The 18,805-nt window shown below is 37.2% G+C and overlaps 1 protein-coding gene across 1 annotated transcript in view; it reads left to right on the top strand.

The window, feature by feature from the left end:
- Positions 1 to 6,148: 6,148 nt before the first annotated feature.
- Positions 6,149 to 18,805, top strand: part of LOC145671648 (uncharacterized) — a 60,594-nt gene continuing 47,937 nt past the window's right edge. Inside the window, exons 1-2 of the mRNA XM_081740848.1 lie at positions 6,149 to 6,308; positions 9,530 to 9,580. Coding sequence (XP_081596974.1) covers positions 6,149 to 6,308; positions 9,530 to 9,580 — 211 coding nt within the window. The remainder of the gene's footprint in view (positions 6,309 to 9,529; positions 9,581 to 18,805) is intronic.

Genomic DNA, 18,805 nt, shown 5'->3' on the forward strand with positions numbered 1-18,805 from the left:
GGCTTCTTCTAATTTTGTAAACAACAAATTTAAAATTTCTAACTGTTCATCAAAAGAAAATGTTGGTACAGAAATGTCATCGATGTATGTGACTAATTTATCAAATAATGCATGACCTAAAACAACCAAAAGACAAGCCATTAATCCTACACCTCCATTTGCATATCCAAAAGGGATAGATGTAAATCTATACATTTTGCCATTCCACGAGAATGCCGTATAATCTCTACAATTTTCAGAAATTGGAACTTGTGTATAACTTCCTACTAAATCAATGTTTGATACGTATTTAGCGCCCTGAAACTTTAACAACAAATCATCAATTTTATTTACCTTTAATTGTTTTATTTTTACATGCTTGTTCAAGACAGTTAAATCGACTACTACTCGCATTTTACTAGTGTTTTTCTTTGGCACGCAAAAAATTGGGTGAGAATGGATTGACACACAAGATTCTATTACGCCACATTGTAACCACTCATCGATTTGCGAATCAATATGTTCTTTGAATTTATATGGTAATGTATACTGCCTTTTAACCAAAGGTTGATCAGTGTCTACCTCAATTTCATATTCAAATTTGGTACAACGTCCGGGAATATTTTTAAAAATTTTCCTATGTTTCAACAACAATTTGAACAATTTCTCTTTCTCAAAATCAGACAATTGTGCTTCCATAACCCTTTCCCGTATTTCTGAAATTGGAACAAATTCACTTTCAATTTTACTATCAAATGTATTACAAACTGCAGCTCTACCTAACGATTTACAATGCGATTTTTCAATCTCACAGTCTATTTCTGAAATTTGCTGTGAATAGTAATCAAACAAAAATTTATCTTCGTTAGCAACTTCTAGATTCAACACTTTCATTTCTTTTTCATTACTACAAGAATTACGAACTTTATTATAAACTTGATCAGAAAGAACAACGTGATTAACCCATTCTTTTTCTAATTTTTGTTTTTCACTGACCAAATTATTTACTATGGGACACTCTACATTTACTTTTCCAATCTCAAATAAAGTTTCTGATTCATCATCGCTGACGCTAGTAACATTCATTTTAGTATTAATACCAACTTGAGATACGAAATTTACCTTTTTCTGTACATCACTTTTAGTCAGAATTTTTGTAACTTTTATGTTGTCAGCTTGACCACCTAGCATAGGTACGTTAACGGTTTCTCCTTCCTTTTCAACCGTAATAGAATTATCACCAAAATCTATCTTTGCCTTGGATTGTGTGAGAAAATTTCTACCCAATAAGCATTCAGTATTCAAATCAGAGACAACTAGCACACGTACGTCAAAACTAACTTTCCCTATTTCAATACACAATATTGTTTCACCTTGCACCTGTTTCTTTTTCTTACCTGAAAAATCCACCAACAAAATATGTGGAGCTGGTCGCAAGTGAGGGTGTGATATGATTGACGCTATACGTTTCCATGTCTCTAACGACAAAATACTAACCGAAGCTCCAGAGTCACACAAGGCTACTACCGGTTGATTTAAAATATGTACTTTTATTTCGGCTGACCTAGCTTGGCTATTAAATTTCTGTTCTTCATCACTACTTTCAGATGAATCAGTGTCCCAGCTTACTACATTTACTACATTTTTTCCAATTACAATAAGCTCGCATTGCGAATCATTGAGTGCATTTTGACTTTCAGTACCAAACTTACCATTTACATTACCAACTCTGCCAACCGCACTCGCGTTGGAGAGCAACTTCAGTTTAAATGTTGATCTTTGTTTTGTGGAAACATAACTCTTGGGCTATAATACGGAAATTGTGGTGCAGATTGCGTATATGTAGACATTGGCTGTGTTCGGTTCATGCCTTCATCATGGTTACTATTTACAAAGCTCACTCTTTCGTTTTGATTTGAATTTTCATACTCGTGATCATCTTCGTAATTACTACGATTATTACCCTGACCTTCATTACGATCATTATTCCTTCTGTGATTATTCTTACCTTTGTTCCAATGGAACTTTCTCTTGTTCGGAGTTCCCTTTCTTCTGGGTCCGTCAAACTTACCTTTACCTGAGTTTTTGTGGTTTTCATTACCATAATTTCCCCTCTTATTAAAATTCTCGTAATTCCCTTGCACTTCGTCTACCTGATTGACACGTACAGTTCTACCATGAAAGTTGTTTCTATCGTTAGTATTTCTGCTGTCATAATACAGTGCTTCAAGATTTTGTATAGCGGTTAAAAATGAACTGAAGTCTAAATTTGGGAACAATGCTAACTGTCGTCGGTAAGAGATGGGGATTAACTGTTTAATCGTATTTACAATGAAAGTATCCGGTATATTAGGTGACAAACCCCGTATCTTATTGAACCTTTTGTGAACAAAGTCGGTAACAGTACCATCAGTTTTTGGGTTGAACGCTTGCGATTGCAACACTGAGAGTTTGCTTGCAATGACTTGTTCAGAACCAAATTGAGCTTTGAATTCTTTAGTGAAATCTTTAAATGAACGAAATGTACCTAGTTTTGACTTGTACCACTCACGAGCGTTACCGGTAAAAATAAACCCTAATACATCTAAATATTGGGATTCAGGTACGTCTACAGCGTGCGCTGCGATCTTAAACTGCTCTAAAAACGAAGTTGGTGACTCATCATCTTCTAAACCAGAAAATTTCGGGAACATTTCGATGTCACCGTGACGCAATATTCGTCGTTTAGCCCTTTTTACGTCACCCCTATCTGATTTTCTTACTTTAATACGCTTCTTTAGTTTTGTTGTCTCACTAGCTGTCGAAGAACTACAATCTGTTTGATTGTCACTACTAATTTCTTCCTTACTGCTGTATTTTGACTTATGGCTACTCCTATCATCACCGGATGTACTTAATCTACGCCAGTTACGTTCACTCCCTTCTCTGCTAGCATGTTCAGTCAATGAGGTTAACTTCGTTTGGGTTTCATCTACCTTGATTTCTAACCCTGACAACCTGTCACCTATCAAAGCAATATTTTGGTTCATGCTAATGATATCAATACCGGGAGGGATAGTGTTCTGTGACAAAGTGTCAACCCTACTGTGCAATACAACGACATTTCTTTCTAACTTGTGGGTCGTATCACTTAATCCCACTAGCATTTTTCTTTATTTTCTAAATTATCTTCAATCTTATTTACTGACCCCTCGATTGCTTCAATTTTCTCAAAAGCTCGGTCCGCCTTTTCTTCACATTTACCCAAATCGACCGTAATGTTCTCGAGTTCCTGATAATTCTGAAGTGTTTTCCCCCATATTTTCTCACATTTATCATTTACCTTTTCATATTTCTCATCTATTTCTTTGGATATTTGTTCATATCTACCTACGCATTCTTTTTTGAATATTTCTAATTGCACCTCAAGTTTATCGTCGATCTGCTGTTTTGTTGCCTCTGAAATTTCTAACATCTTGTTTTCTAAGGAATCATTGATCTCAACAATTTTGCTTTCTAAAGACTCATTAACTTTTTCAATTTTGTTTTCTAAAGATTCACGTAAATTTTGCATTTCTTTATTAGTTTGTTCAATGAGTTCCTCTTTGTTGGCTTTAGGTGCGTCCAGCACTAACTTAACATTACTTTCATCCATTTTTCGCAATTACAGAAAATTTCTAAGTACGAGTCAGATACTTTATACCTTTACGTTTCTACACATAAATCACTACTTCTTACATGTACGGTGAAGGAGTTCTGTTCCTGTTTCGGAGCGCCATTCTTGTAACACAATTGGATTGTGTTAGGTTCGGTTCCAGTTCGGGGCACGTATACTTACGACCTGTGGGGCTCGTGTCTTGATCCGTATGCCTGAATTATGATTTCACTAAGTATAATTATTTTATTTAGACACTGAGAATTTCCATTTGCAATGAAAGTGAATGATGGAACGGAGTATAAAATTCTCTTTTGTGCAGTAGTGGTTAGAGATTGTGGGATGAATTGCATGTAATCATTAATTAAGATGGGTTCGATCCAAATCAGTTTATGCGCGTACCCACGCTCAGTGACACGCCCGATGCACATCCGTACAATTTCTACACCAACCAAATATTCTTACCGTTCCAGTAGTGATTTGCGTGAGAAACTGGTATGGAGCAACTGAAAAATAATGCATGTATGATATTGATTTACTTAAACACAAGTATTATACATACAACATACATACTTACTTCAACGTTTTAGTTTGGTACCTCTGTAATTTTTAGATTTTAGGATTTTCATTTGTCATTTACCATATTGAATACAAGCCCATGAATTTTATTGGCAAATTAAAAATAATAAAAAAAAGTATTTAGAACACTTGAATTTGAATTTTAAACTATATCGACGAAGCCGGCAAATTACTTAACAAATCACCAATTCACACACGCACTGGGGTCTTGGAGATTTTGAAAAAAAAAGGGAGGGGGAGGCCAATAGATGTATTGGAGGGCAGTTTTCTAGGATCTTCTTCCCATTTTTCTTCGAAGGGATGTCCTGTTTTCCAACTTAGTTTCTATTTTCATTATTCAGCTGTGTAGTTGGCAATGTACTTGCTTATGTTTCCACAGATTGACAATTTACAAAATATATTGATCTCTTGTTTTACCTATGTTCCTTTATCATAACATGAGTGAAACTCAACATTAGACTTGTTCTTTAGAGCTGAACAACAACGCTGTCACAAAACTAAAAAGGTGTGCTCGTACTTAGTTTGAGCTGATTTGAGGCATTTTGTATTATTTTCGTAGAACTTCACTGAAACTTACGTGAATTATAAAATAACACAATTTCTGCAGTTCACTCCGACTTATATTGGTGCGATTTCACAAAGGATTAGTAAATTGACTTAGGATTTTGATGCTGTGCCATGTACCTCTTCAATTCATTACTGCATCCATTTTCGCGCACACACTTCCCGCCTTCTTCCTCTCGCGTCGGTTAGCTTACTCCAATCACACCAAAGGATTATTTTAAAAAAATATCCATAAGCAGTATTGTTAACAAAAAATATGGATCACGGGTGTTAAATAATCTTGCCCTTAACATATTATACTTAAAATTCTGAAATCAATAAAAACAACTTAGGATGGCTTTTGAAACTGCGGTACTATTTTTTGGAACATTACCATATCACGTCCTTTTTGTTCGGTCAACCGGAAATACAAGTTACTGCTCACAGCACTGCCAACTCATAAAAAGGATGAAACTAACACAAAGTTTGCGTCGACGTATAATCCATGCGGCCTCATTCCAATTCAGCCAAGGAAAACTGGGAGAATTTAAAATGGAATGGGAGTGAGGGGGGCCACACGCTCACATTCTGTTCTATTAGATATTACTCAACAGGCCAATGCTGTATTGTTTTACTGTATGTTGTTAAAGAAAGAATTGTTGCCATTGTAAAATGCATAGTATCTACCCGAGGCCTGTATCTTTGTGGTTTTCTGCTGGAAATTCTGCAGAAGTTGAACCTTGATATTAACAAGTGTACTGGAAATTGAACCAATGGCGCAAGTAATATACAAGGACAATATTTGATTTTTCAAAATACCTATGATCAGTTACACATACTCATATACTCAATCTTGTCATATATGATCTGACAAAAAGTTGCACTGATTCTGTGTTATTGTTTGTTCTGCTGAATGACTGTGCGACATTTGTGTATTATCTGCGAATGGACATTTGAAAGATCAGATATCAACAAAAACGTCTTACAGTTATTGCGGAAACAAGATGGTAGACAGAAAAAGTCTGGTCATTTTTCGAACCCAGAATTGACTATAACAATGAAGAAAACAGCTTTTACATAAAATATCAAACCAAAAGGTAGGTGTAAAGCGAAAGGATATTTAAAAGATCTCAGGTTTAAAACAATTCTGACGACACGAATGTTCGTTAAAAATTTAAAGCGATGACCCTCTCTGTCAAACTATCTCCAAACACAGAGTGCTGGTCTATTGTATTCTTATCGAATGGTCACACTAGTTTGTCATAACTGAAAGAGCAAAGAACTGATTTTAAGTCTATTAAGAATGCAGCGTTAAGATTTGCTGAATGGGTCAATAATAAATTTCAAGAAATAGAACGTAATTTATTTGTTTCTACTGACCTGTCGACAACCCGCCTTCGGGGGTGAAAAAGAATGTTTCCCTATGAATATGAAGGTGAAGCTGCTTTTGATCCAATGACCAAATACTGCATCGAGGCATTCAACACAATATTGGATACGGTAATTTCGAGTATTTCAAGATTCAAGAAGCAAGATATTTTATGGATTGTTTGTACCCTAAAAATTCAACCAAGTAAGAAAACTTCCAGACACGGCTTTCGATAAACTTACTCGCCTTCTAAACAAAATTCAGTAAAGAAGTGTTCAAGGATTTAAAAAAAAATCTTCTCTTGATTTTTTTCAAGGAAGTGGGAATTCTCGAAAGTCAGTCTTGATGACGAGTACAACCGAGAAGAAACCACTGATTGTGCTGATGGCACAAGTGATTCAGAAGAAAATACATTTCTTCGGAAGGAAGGCGTGTAAAACGTGTTGCAAAAATTGTACAATGTGCTTTTTTAATTTTGCAGAGTTGTGATTTGTACAGTAATGCTTATTCAGGTTTAGTACTAGCATACGAATTTCTATTGACTTTGTCCGTAACTCAGGTAACATGTGAAAGAACTTTTTCAAAACTAAAATACATTAAAAATAGGTTAAGGAGTACCATGTCTCAAGAACATTTGGGAACATTTATGCTGATGTCTATTAAAAAAGATTTGTTAAGGAATGTTTCGAATAAAAAGGTGATAGACCTTGTAGCATCAAAAAGCAGTATACTAAAACATCTGCTAAATTTGTAATATAGTATACGTACTCCTTGAACTTCGTGTATTCTAAACCTTTGAACAATTCAGAATAATATACTGATGAAAGAATATTAGTTTTTAATTGTCAATTGTTAATAGTATTGATTTACTATAGAAAGAAAACTGTGCAATTTGATTTGTGACATTGAGATATTAGTGGCCTTTGTGGGGAAAAGTACCCGCATCCCTCTAATAACGCCTATCCGCCACTGGTTGTCTTACTACTAGAGGTAAGTTTGCAGCTACAACAATTCCTTGTTCTTGCAGCGGGCCCTTAACGCGGCGAACAAGTGAAACTGAGACGTTGGCCTCATATCTTATCCATTAGATCACTCTTACATATCTACTTGTTTTTTGCATTTAAATTCAGTTGCAAATGCCACTGCTAGACGGGAGCGTTGGAAGATTATATTCAGTGAGCGTTTTCCTCTAGCTGAGGTGGACGTGCACCATTCCGACCTGCTTGTGTTTAAGCCCAACTTCTAAAACTAAAAGAAAAAGTAAAGATTAAAAATATAGGTGCCATTTTTACAAAATTTACAGGTGAAACCGGTTAATCCTAAAGGAAAGATTTATATTTAACGAACTTATGTAGGCGGCGCACCTGTAACTCGTATAATAATGATATCTTCTTCATTATAGTTTAGAAAATATTTGCAGTTTTAATAAAACAAATTTGACAAAAGCACTAAGTATATGTTATTAACACTTGTGATTTTCTCTCAAGTTTAGAAAGCTTATCATTAACGATTTTTTAAAATTTGCTTATTAAAGTAATGTCTTAAATATTTATAAAATTATAATATTGCCCTTATAACTAAAAAGAAATTAAATAATTTTAATTTTCAGATGACATCATAACGATTATGTCTTTACGAATTGCCGTTTGCTTCAGTCACATAAATTTTAGATGCTTATAGGACAATATCGGATAAAATGGATTTAGCTACAGACTTATAGGGCCTTGTCGTCTTGACGTATGATTAGCATCATACTAAAGGTCGGACTACTGCAGGGAACATATGTTAGTCGAACTCTTTAATATGGTACGAATCACACGTTAGAACGACTGTGCGTAAGGTCCATAGTGTCTAGTAAAGTGTTAAAGTATTCTAATGCTATGTCTTTCCATGTTATACACTTTACAGTGGTGTAGTAATGACTACCTAATAGATTTTCGTGACAAACTGACAATTAGAAGGCTCAAACACATTAACCTCGTAACACATTAAGGAAAATTGATTGGGTGACAAGGATCGGAAAAGGAAGTACGACAAGAATGCAATATTCTGTACTCTTGGTGCTGAATCCATTTCAAAAGATCTCTTTTTTTCATTTTTAAAAACCGTTTTTGCTCTACCGAAAATGGTTGAACTCTACTATTTCTGGTTTGAATAAAGATGGAACTTATTGTTTGGATTGAATCGATTCAATAAACTGCTTGCGTCTATCTCTTACTGTTCTCAGTCTATGGAGAGTAATATTGGAGCCGGAAATAGTGGTAAATTCGTACCACTTTCGGTTTTGAAGAGAATTGCGAATGAAGATGATATCTTTTCTCGAGATCCTGAATCGAGTGTCGGTATTTGTTACCGTTTTTTCTTTTATGATTATCAACGTTAAGACCGGAAACGTTTAATTTCTACTACTTCCGATTTGAACAGAAACTCATCGGATGAGTATAAATCTGTTCTAAGAAAGCTGTTTCTCGATATGCATTACCGTTTTTGCTCTGATTCGGCATAGCCGTCCGATACTTAAGCACTGCATAGTTTAGAAGTTTAATAACAATAATAAACTGTATTTAAACATACCTTGATTGCGACCTATTGACCCTAGTATGACCTCGACCTAATGTCCCTATTTAAATGGGAAGTCGCATCCACTATGGTACTCGCGCCGAGTCGTGAAGCTGGGGCTCTAAACCAATCATAGAAATATTTTGCTTGAACTCTGATATATCGGAAAACTTCGGTACAATACGTGGAGCCGATTCCCGAGCGCACACTTGGGGAACGTCAAACAGCTGAAATTCACTAACAATGTTGCCAAACTTTGAAGACATAGTAAATGAGTATTAAAAAATGCATTTAAAAATTACCAATAATAACACTGTAGAATAATAACCATTGTAACAATTATTCTAAAACGGTAACAATAACACGAATAGTAACAATGAAAATATAACACAACTGAAAAACAATTAACAAAACGGAACTTGGCGCCAAACCGACAACACTGTACTCTCGGGAGATGTCTTCCATGTAGCGCGAGAGACGACACTGACAAAATTTGATAGGTGGGAGTTGACGACCGGAACACACCCTCGCGTTCTATTGGGTGGTGAAATCGGTTGATCTAGGTCAAGCTTCACGAGTCGGGGGGAATAGTATAGTTGAGAATGACTGTCGAAGAGTATTAAAATTCAACTTTATTACATTACAAACACATTCTCGACGACATCTAGAACCACAGTGACTGATGAAAGATTCTCTAACCTTGGCTTGGTTAAAATAATATAAGGATAAAATGAGTGTCTATCTCTGATTCAAGGTCCTACTAGCTATTCTTGTTATATTAATAAGATCTGGTTATGCTCCAAATAGGCCATATACACTTCAGTGAAGTTCTTATTTCTAACATTAACATGTTCTCATTGTTGTAGGAAATGACGCAAAACGTAACTCAGATGGGAGTAATGGAAGTACGCAAAGCGGTATGTTGTTAATTATTTAATTTATAAGTTGACTTCGACTAAGTATAGTCATAAATTAAATCTTAGCACGTTTTGTTTTAAGCTAAAATAATTTCATATTCTAGGCTCCACTACACATAAAGTGACAAGTTTATATGAAAAATCTACCAGTGTTTTGAGTAGACGTTTCGAATGTATTGGTTGGTTTTTTTGATAACCTTGTTATTTAGTCCGAAATGATGATAGATTAAAATAACGGAACGTATTTCACTAATATCAATGACATATTCTTTCTATAAACATATTATAATTTTGTCAGACTATATGCGTAACTGGATAAATTGTAACGGACGGAGGAGATGAGAAGGGAAAATAATAAAGTTCTTAATTGAGGAACCATTTCTTTGACTAATTGAATTCTTCTTCATTAATGCTGGAAATTAATTAGAAATCGTACACTTGAGAACGTTTTCTTCTTTTTGATGTTACATTATTTCCTCCAATAACTCAATAACATTAGCTATTATAGCTATTGTGTTCCATCTTACTTCTAAACAATCGTAAACAAAGCTACTAGCAACTGAAATAGTTAAACACTAAAGGTATGATTCTAATATAAATTAAATATATCAAACTCATAAGAGGCAACAGCAAGATAAAAAAAAATGCGTAATAATACTCGTACATCTAATGAATTAATAGAAACACTCTGTGTAAGCACAAACTGTAATATATCATATTTTCTCGTGGTGTCGGTTCCACTACGGCTTTCCCTTAGGTTCGGAAAATAACTGACTCTCGGTTCCGCAAGTGTTCATGCAAAAACAAGAATGAACGTACTAATGAGAAACCATTGAGATAACTATATTGATTATTACAATTATTGATCAATTTATAGTTTCATATGCTTAATTTATATTAGAATCATATTTCTAGTGTTTAACTATTTTCAGTTGCACGTAGCTTTGATTACGATCGTTTAGAAGTGAGTCGAAACACATAATAGCTATAATAGCTACTGTTATTGAGTTATTGGAGGAAATAATGTAATACGAAAAACAAGAAAACATTCTTAAGTGTGGAGGAAGCGCGGTGGCTCAGTGGTAGAGCGTTCACCTCCGGTGCTTGGGGTCCCTGGTTCGATCCCAGCCAGCGTGTGGACTTTGTGGTGAACAAACACCGTGGTCGTGGGTTTTCTCGGGGTTCTCCCGTTTGCTCCCACTTTTTTCATTCCACCATTTCACTCATCTCTCATCATCACCGTCTCCTTTATCCTAACCGGCATAAACGTGGGACGTAAAACTTAAAGATTTCATTTCATTTCATTCTGAAGTGTATATATTGGTCATTAGATAATTTTAAGAAAGAAAATCATTGCTTAATGAAACACTGCCATGTCTTTTTTGTGCAAGCTACATGACTCATACTCGCCGGAAAGAACTGATAAATTGCCCTTCTCTTTTGAATTATGACAGTATATAAGTCAATCAGATTTCTTATTGGCGGAAGGATGCAACTAGTTTTGTTTATTGGCGTTTGAAAGTAACAGGGAATAGAGAGTATTGCTTCTTGCGTATTTTCTTTCATCTCTGCTACCAATGAGATACACGTTTTCATCTAGTAACCTTATTATTTCAACAACTTTCCGTTTATTTTAATGCATTTTTCATTATGCCAAAAAAAAAAATTCATTGTTTCTTGCTAGCACACACGGACCGCTTGGATGCCAAATGGTGTAACTCCATAATGGATTTTTTTCAGGAGAGAACTTTGAAGTTCAACATCTCATGAAGACTTCATACATCTTTTGTAATTGCAACCAATAACATAGATATGAAGTTTATTTCCTAATGTTGATAGTGAAGTAACATTCTCTTGACGCGATTCACATGAGATGTTGAAGTTCAAAGTTATCTCCTCGAAAATTTCATTTTTGAAGTTACACCATTTGACATCCAAGTAATACATATATGGTAAGATGAGGAGAGACGCCACGCTTTTTCATAACTGACTAGAAAAACATCCCTTTTTTTAATGGAAATTTACTTTCATGAAAACTTAACTACAATCAATATACTTTAAGAAAAAATAAATGTCATCCATTAGGAAGAGTTTCAATCGATGTATAAATTTCTGAAGCATTGAATTTTGAATGTCATGAAAAGCAAGAGGAGAGATGCCGCACTGAATCATTTTCTGCTTCTCCAAGTTCTCCACATGAATATTCTTTTCTTCACCGTCCACACATAATGTTCCATACAGGGTGCAGGTTTCGTGTTACCATTTTGAACTCGTAACTCACTAGATCCAGTCCTATTTCGAAGTTACAAAGAAGTAGTTCCCCCAACATTCTTCATAACTGTTGATGACTTGTTCAGGTCCATTCGGTGTAACATCTCGCGCAGGTTGCTATCCTGCTGTTGCTTTTTCTGTCTGTCTTGTCTTGAATCTGGAAATTAATTGTGAGTTTTCTTCTATCACGCTTGCAAGTCTGGAAGACGAATTGAAGAAATCAGATGACTGAACCTTTAACCTTAGCTAGGAAGAGTTGGAACAGGACTGAGTAGGTGAAGATGCTTATTGGGCTTTCTGTGGATGTGGAACTACAGTTAGATATGGAAGGGTTTTATTTGATTTTATTCCTGGTAATTGACCCTGAGACACAAAAGGAGGTGGTGAATTTATTTTTGTTATCGGTTGAACTGCTTGCAAGTTTGTTGGTTTCAGTTTGCTGGCAAGCCTTCCTAAAGTACTTGATGAAAACGACACTAGATCCTATTGTGGATTAATCGCTAAAACGCTCAGTAGTAATACCCCTTTTACTATGGTAACAGTCATTCGTTGCCTTAAAAAGCCTTTATATATATATATATATATATATATATATATATATATATATATATATATATATATATATATATATATATATATATATATAATTTGTATTTCGGACTTCCATTCCATTTATCACCAGGCGAGGAGGTTCGGATATCATGCGGGGAAGCAGATACACAACATTTAACAAACATTACAATAGTCATACAGATTCCAAATCTCAGTCCCAAAAAATATAATCTTTATTTCGAATATCTGGATGCAAGCGTTATACTACAACTGTCTGCTTTCAAACGATCCGGACTATAGGATATATCGGTTATCTTAGCGCAATATTACTTCCCACAGCAAGTACCTAAATTATTTCATTTAATATAAAGAATTCGACGTATATACTTCATTCATGTATAATATTTCAATCGTTTATTACTTTAAGACAGCGACGCATTGGTACATGACTGCGGAGCTTTATATAACAATAGCTAAGAATAAGTATCTGAAAACATCCGAAAACATCCATCTCGTAGTTTGAACATGAGCTGTAACATTAGCCTTCTAGATTCGGAAAAGTCATGTTATTTGTTAAATAGTTATTTCATACAAACTTAAACTAATAAATTTTAAAATTTCCTTTTTTAACATTGGGAATCATCTAGGATACGAAAATAGGCGGGGTTAGGCTCTTAGCAATTTATATTAATGTATATCTCAACGATATTACATAAGCACATCTTACCATTTATATTCATTTACTGTACAACAAAATAGGATTTTCGATATTTTCTAGTAATTCGCTTAAACAACACTTATAACTGCTTTAAACGCCTAATTAATTCGTCTTTACATTTAACAGCTCTTCACCCATTGGTAGATGTTAAAAATTGAAGATTGAAGACAAGTCTGTTTCTCCCACATCCTTAATATGGAGAGCGGTGTAAAATTGTGATTGTTAGTTGTAAGGTGTCATACATCGTATACTTAACCAAGAAGCCTAGCCTCTCTTCTAGGGAGCCTGTGTTTCTTACGGGGTCAGCGAGGACCAAGTATTGCAACACGTACTTGCGAGCATAACACAATTAGAACACTTAGAGGATTGACGAAAGTTTTCACTTTCGGAGGGTGCTTGCTTTTTGAATCTCATCTATCATCCTTCTTTTCATTTGCATCTTCATTTGGGCTTCGGCCCCAGGCTCCCTACCTATTATGGCGGGTCTTAGCAATGCTTCCGGCTCATCGCATCTCGGTCAACAAACTCCAGCTAATATTGGGCCAAACGGTAGGCAGAAGACTCAACCCCGGATTGTTACCGAAACGCTACGGTCAGGACTTCCCACCACTGTTTCTGCTACTTACGCTGATTGCATCACTAAAGGGCAGCGCATTCGCTCTCGGTCTCTCTCGGATGGTGAGCAATCCATAGATCCGAAGAAACAGCGAGTTACATCTATTATTGATCCAAGTATGAGCAATACCATGGATTTGGCATCACCTAATTCAGTCGATAACTTTAACAAACATCACCAACCAGAACCTATATATAACATCCTGCTGACAGATTATGATCAAAAGTATAACACCGTTAGAACAGTTTTTCAGCAGTTGATTAAATATGTGCCTCGTCCTGAGATACGCGAAATCCTCAAAACTCGCAGAGGCATTATACTAAAATCTACCAACTCAAATTATGTATCACATGTGCGAAACAAGGTCACTTTTGAGGTATTTGGACCAAAGGCTAAACTATCCGCACTAACTCCAAGTGCACGTAAAACTCCTCGTCCTTTTAGGCGATTGCCAATGCTATCCGTTGTTATACGAAGAGTTGAACCCGATCTCACCGATGAGGAAATCTATGAGGAATTACATCAGGAAGGATTTCCTGTAAAGCGATGTATCCGGATAAAGAATGCTAAGCGTGCAACATATCTTGTACGGGTTCTCACCGATCAACCACAGTTGATAGACCAGCTTTTGTCCACTGGAGCTTACATTTATCGAAGTCGTTACAAAGTCGAACCTTCTCGGACACCTCCTCCTCTTCCGTTAAGATGCGAGCGATGTCAACTGTATAATGCACATCCCACATCCGAGTGTACTAACGATATTAAGTGTGGCTATTGTTCATTACAACATGCTACGAAGGATTGCCCCAATCAAAAGGCGTCATCACAGTGTAGTGCGTGTCCCGAAAAACACCCAACATACAGTTACAGATGTAAAGCTAAGCCACAACCGGAACCTTTTAAACCAGAATTTGTTGCACCCATAACGTCTGCTGACCGTTTACTCCACCTGCAAACTCTTTATTTCAACCTGTTACTGTTGAAGATCTGCTCTGATTCCTCACGATTAGTCTACAGAACATTCATTCGTTTCTTCGAACTCACATTCTCAACCAAATCATCCATGCAGCAAAAATTCTGTTTAATCTTCAGCTCCATGCAACCTATTCTGGACCAACAGTTCATTTTCAAATCCAACCTATCGAAGTTTACGTTTAATGTGGTACCTTCCATTTGCAATATTTTTTGTGTTTTCGTAATGGCGTATAGCTTGTTATTTATGAACATACGCTCACTATTGACCCATCAAGTACTATTCACGCAGTTATTACAGGAAGAACACATCTCAGCCTTCGCACTCAACGAAACTTATCTGGCTCCTTATCTACAGTGTTTCATACCAAAATATAACTTACTACGTCATGATGCTCCGTCCGGACCACGTCTGTATGGCGGTACAGCTATCGGCATTAGCACTCGTCTACCATACCGCACTGTTACCATGCCTCAAACTTTCAATCTGCCTGAATACAATGTAACTACTCTCTACCTTCGTGGTCGCACAGTCACATTTGCCACAATCTATGTTCGGCCAGGAAATATTCTCAACTATGATTTCTTTCGTTTCATTGATACACAATCCCGGCATTATATTATCATGGCAGACTTGAATTCCCATAGTAGAACACAGCGCGACAAATAGCAATTTCTTGATTGTATACAAACTTCCACTACAGGAGAATTTCACATCTTGCCACAACCTATGAGACCAGCTAGCAACACAACGCCTGACGTAGTAATAACCTCGACTTCTCTTTCTCCCCTTATTAACATTACTGTACTAGATTCGATCGGCAGCGATAATGTTCCTATTAAACTAGAACTGCAATGTACAGTGAAGTCGTCAAATCACTTACCAGCTAGAAAAATTTTTCTATATCATAAGGCTAATTGGGATCAATACCGATCCACAATCGACGACGCCATTAGCACACTCACTATACCTACCTCGCAGCATAGTCTTGATCAAGTCATCACTGACCTTACTGCAGCAATTCAAGGAGGAGCGGAACATCCATTCCGACTGGCCTCTCTTGAGTAGCTACTCATGTACAACCGCATAAACCTATTTTGCCACCAAGATATCTTGCACTAATTTCTGCTTCACGTCGAGCTTATCGTGAATATAGAACCAGCGGCAACCTTGAGGCACTGCGCTTACACCGCCAATATCTCCGAATAACACACAACTACATTGTAGCATACAAGAAAAGACAGTGGATTTTAACGTCTAATACTCTTACTTCACAAACTCATCCCAGCAAATATTGGCGTAAATTCAATCAACTTACTGGCAAAACGTCTCGTACACCCTATCCTCTTATTCACAAACATCAAGCTCTTACTAATGACATCGACAAGGCTAATATTTTTGCTACATTTTTCCAAGAAGTCTTCACTCCTCTTTCTGGACGGCACACACCGCACCGCCTTCAAACTTCGATTAACCGTCATGCCGATCCGACCGCTCCTCATCTACAGTCTTCTGACCACCATGCCCTGGAACCTAATAATCCACTTACTCAGGCTATAGACTCAGATGACATCAGGACCATTTTAGCAACCAAACGCAGTACAGCACCTGGATTCGACTCCATCACATATGCTCTCATCAAACAAGCACCTAATTCTTTCATTCTGCTTCTAAGCCATATTTATACTTTTATCCTGCGCACTGGCTTCTTTCCGCTCTATTGGAAGCATTCTAAAGTTTTTTTTTTATTTCCTAAGCCTAAGAAACCACCATCCAACGTACAGTCGTATCGCTCGATCGATTTAACAAGTTGTTTCTGCAAATTATTAGAACGTACACTCGTTCGTCGGCTCCACGACTACCTCCTCATGCACAATCTTCTGCCGATCCATCAAGCTGGGTTCCGACCGCACTTCAGTACACTCGATCAGCTCTTAAGACTCGCCACTGCTATTTATAACCAATACAACAAGGGATTTCCTTCTTGTTTAGTTACGTTTGATTTGGAAAAGGCATTTGATAAGGTCTGGCATCCTGGCTTGATATACAAATTACACAACTATATGCTGCCCATATCTTACATACGATTAATCAATACTTTTTTAACAGGACGTTTTGCATATATTTCTATTAACAACGCTTTATCACACCCCATATTCTTACATTCTGGCGTACCTCAAGGTTCTTCTCTGTCTCCTTTGTTATATTTACTGTACGTTGCTGATCTCAGACTGACTCCTCACGTTCAAGTCTACCGATTCGCCGATGACACAGCATTTCTTACGACAGCTCGCACTATCCAGCGTATTAATAGACTCATGCAGCCAGCTATCGACACATTTGTCCGTTGGTGTCAGGCCTGGAGACTCAGTATTAACTCAGCGAAAACACAATCTGTAGTCTTTCTACCACCACGTAGACGATCCAGAGTGTTTCGCAATCCGAATTTATTAAATATTCACATGGACAACACGCCAGTTCCTTTCACATCATCTCTTACTTACCTTGGGGTGATATTTGACTCAAAGCTTACGTGGACTCCGCATCTTAAGAAAATTGTTACTCAAGCTAAGAACAGTCTAAATCTACTTAAACGTTTAGTTGGCACCCGCTGGGGTTTACGACCACCTACTGTCCTCCACACTTACAAAGCTTTTATGAGGACTACTTTAACCTATGGCCATACAGCTTGGGCCGCAGCTCCCGACAAATTTTATAAACAATTGTCTATAATGGAGCGGCATGCTTTTGGAGGGCCTATCGAATTCACTTACCAAGCACAACCAGACCTCTACGATCTCATAGACTTTCCACCACTGCTCACCCATCTAGAACAGCTTCGCATTCGTTACATCACGAAACGCTTTGATTTACGACACCCCTGCTTCAGCATATACTACGATATGACCGAGACAATGATGCACCGCCACGATACGTCGACACTCCGCTCCAACACTGTATTACACTGTATCACTTGCAAATGGCTTGGGTACAAAACCTCGCGGCCAGAACCTCGCGGCGACAACCTCGCGGACCAAAACCTCGCCTGGCCAAAACCTCGCCTCCCAAAACCTCGCGGGACAAAATCTCGCCGGGCCAAAACCCCGCCTGGCCAAAACCTCGCCGCCCAAAACGTCGCGGGCCAAAATCTCGCGGGACCAAAACCTCGCCTTGCCAAAACCTCGCGCCCAAAATATCGCCATACCCAAAATCTCGCCTGACGAAAATGTAAATGTTCCAAGAGATGATAAGGATGACGGTATAAAAGACGCTGTTTCAGAAGAAGTATTTGACCAAGTCCTGCGATACCATATGAAAATTCTATTTCTGTATTAGAGGATTTCAATGTGAAGGTAGGGCGACAGGATGTTTTTAAACTGGTTATAAGGAAAGAAAATCTGCATAAGGAAAGTAATGACAACTAACGGGGTTAGTTTCGTGAACTTTGGAACATCCAAAAACTTAAAATTTTAACAAAAATCTAATAATATTTATGAAACTATGAAATAATATATGAGTTTTTACGACCTCCCTTAATTATGTCCTGTAGGTTAAAGGAGACGTAGATGACCAGGATGAAGGAAATGATCGAGTAAAGAAAGTGGGAGGAAACGGGAATAACCCGAGAAAGCCCACACACACGATGTTTGTATATTATTATTATTATTACTATTATTATTATTTGTAATGTGGAATTGCATATTAAGAAACTCATTGGGTAAATTTTAAAGAAATGTTTCATTTGCGGCGAGGTTTTGACGCGGCGAGGTTTTGGCCCGGCGAGATTTTGTCCCGCGAGGTTTTGGGCGGCGAGGTATTGGCCACGCGAGGTTTTGGGCGGCGAGGTTTTGGCCCGGCAAGATTTTGCCCCGCGAGGTTTTGGCCGACGAGATTTTGGGCGGCGATATTTCGGCCGCGAGATTTTGTCCGTATCCCCTTGCAAATGGATCCTGCCAATCGAGACCCAGAAGTATTTGCTATATATCATCCACGTCATCTGTCATCTTCCATCTATCCATCATATGCACAGTAATAACCAACTAACATGGGCCTCCCCTGTCTACATCAGTTCCTTAATAGCCTCAGGAACAGAAG

The sequence above is a fragment of the Thermobia domestica genome, chromosome 15, assembly GCF_964235325.1.
Source record: "Thermobia domestica chromosome 15, izTheDome1.hap1.1, whole genome shotgun sequence".
Taxonomy (NCBI): Eukaryota; Metazoa; Arthropoda; class Insecta; order Zygentoma; family Lepismatidae; genus Thermobia; species Thermobia domestica.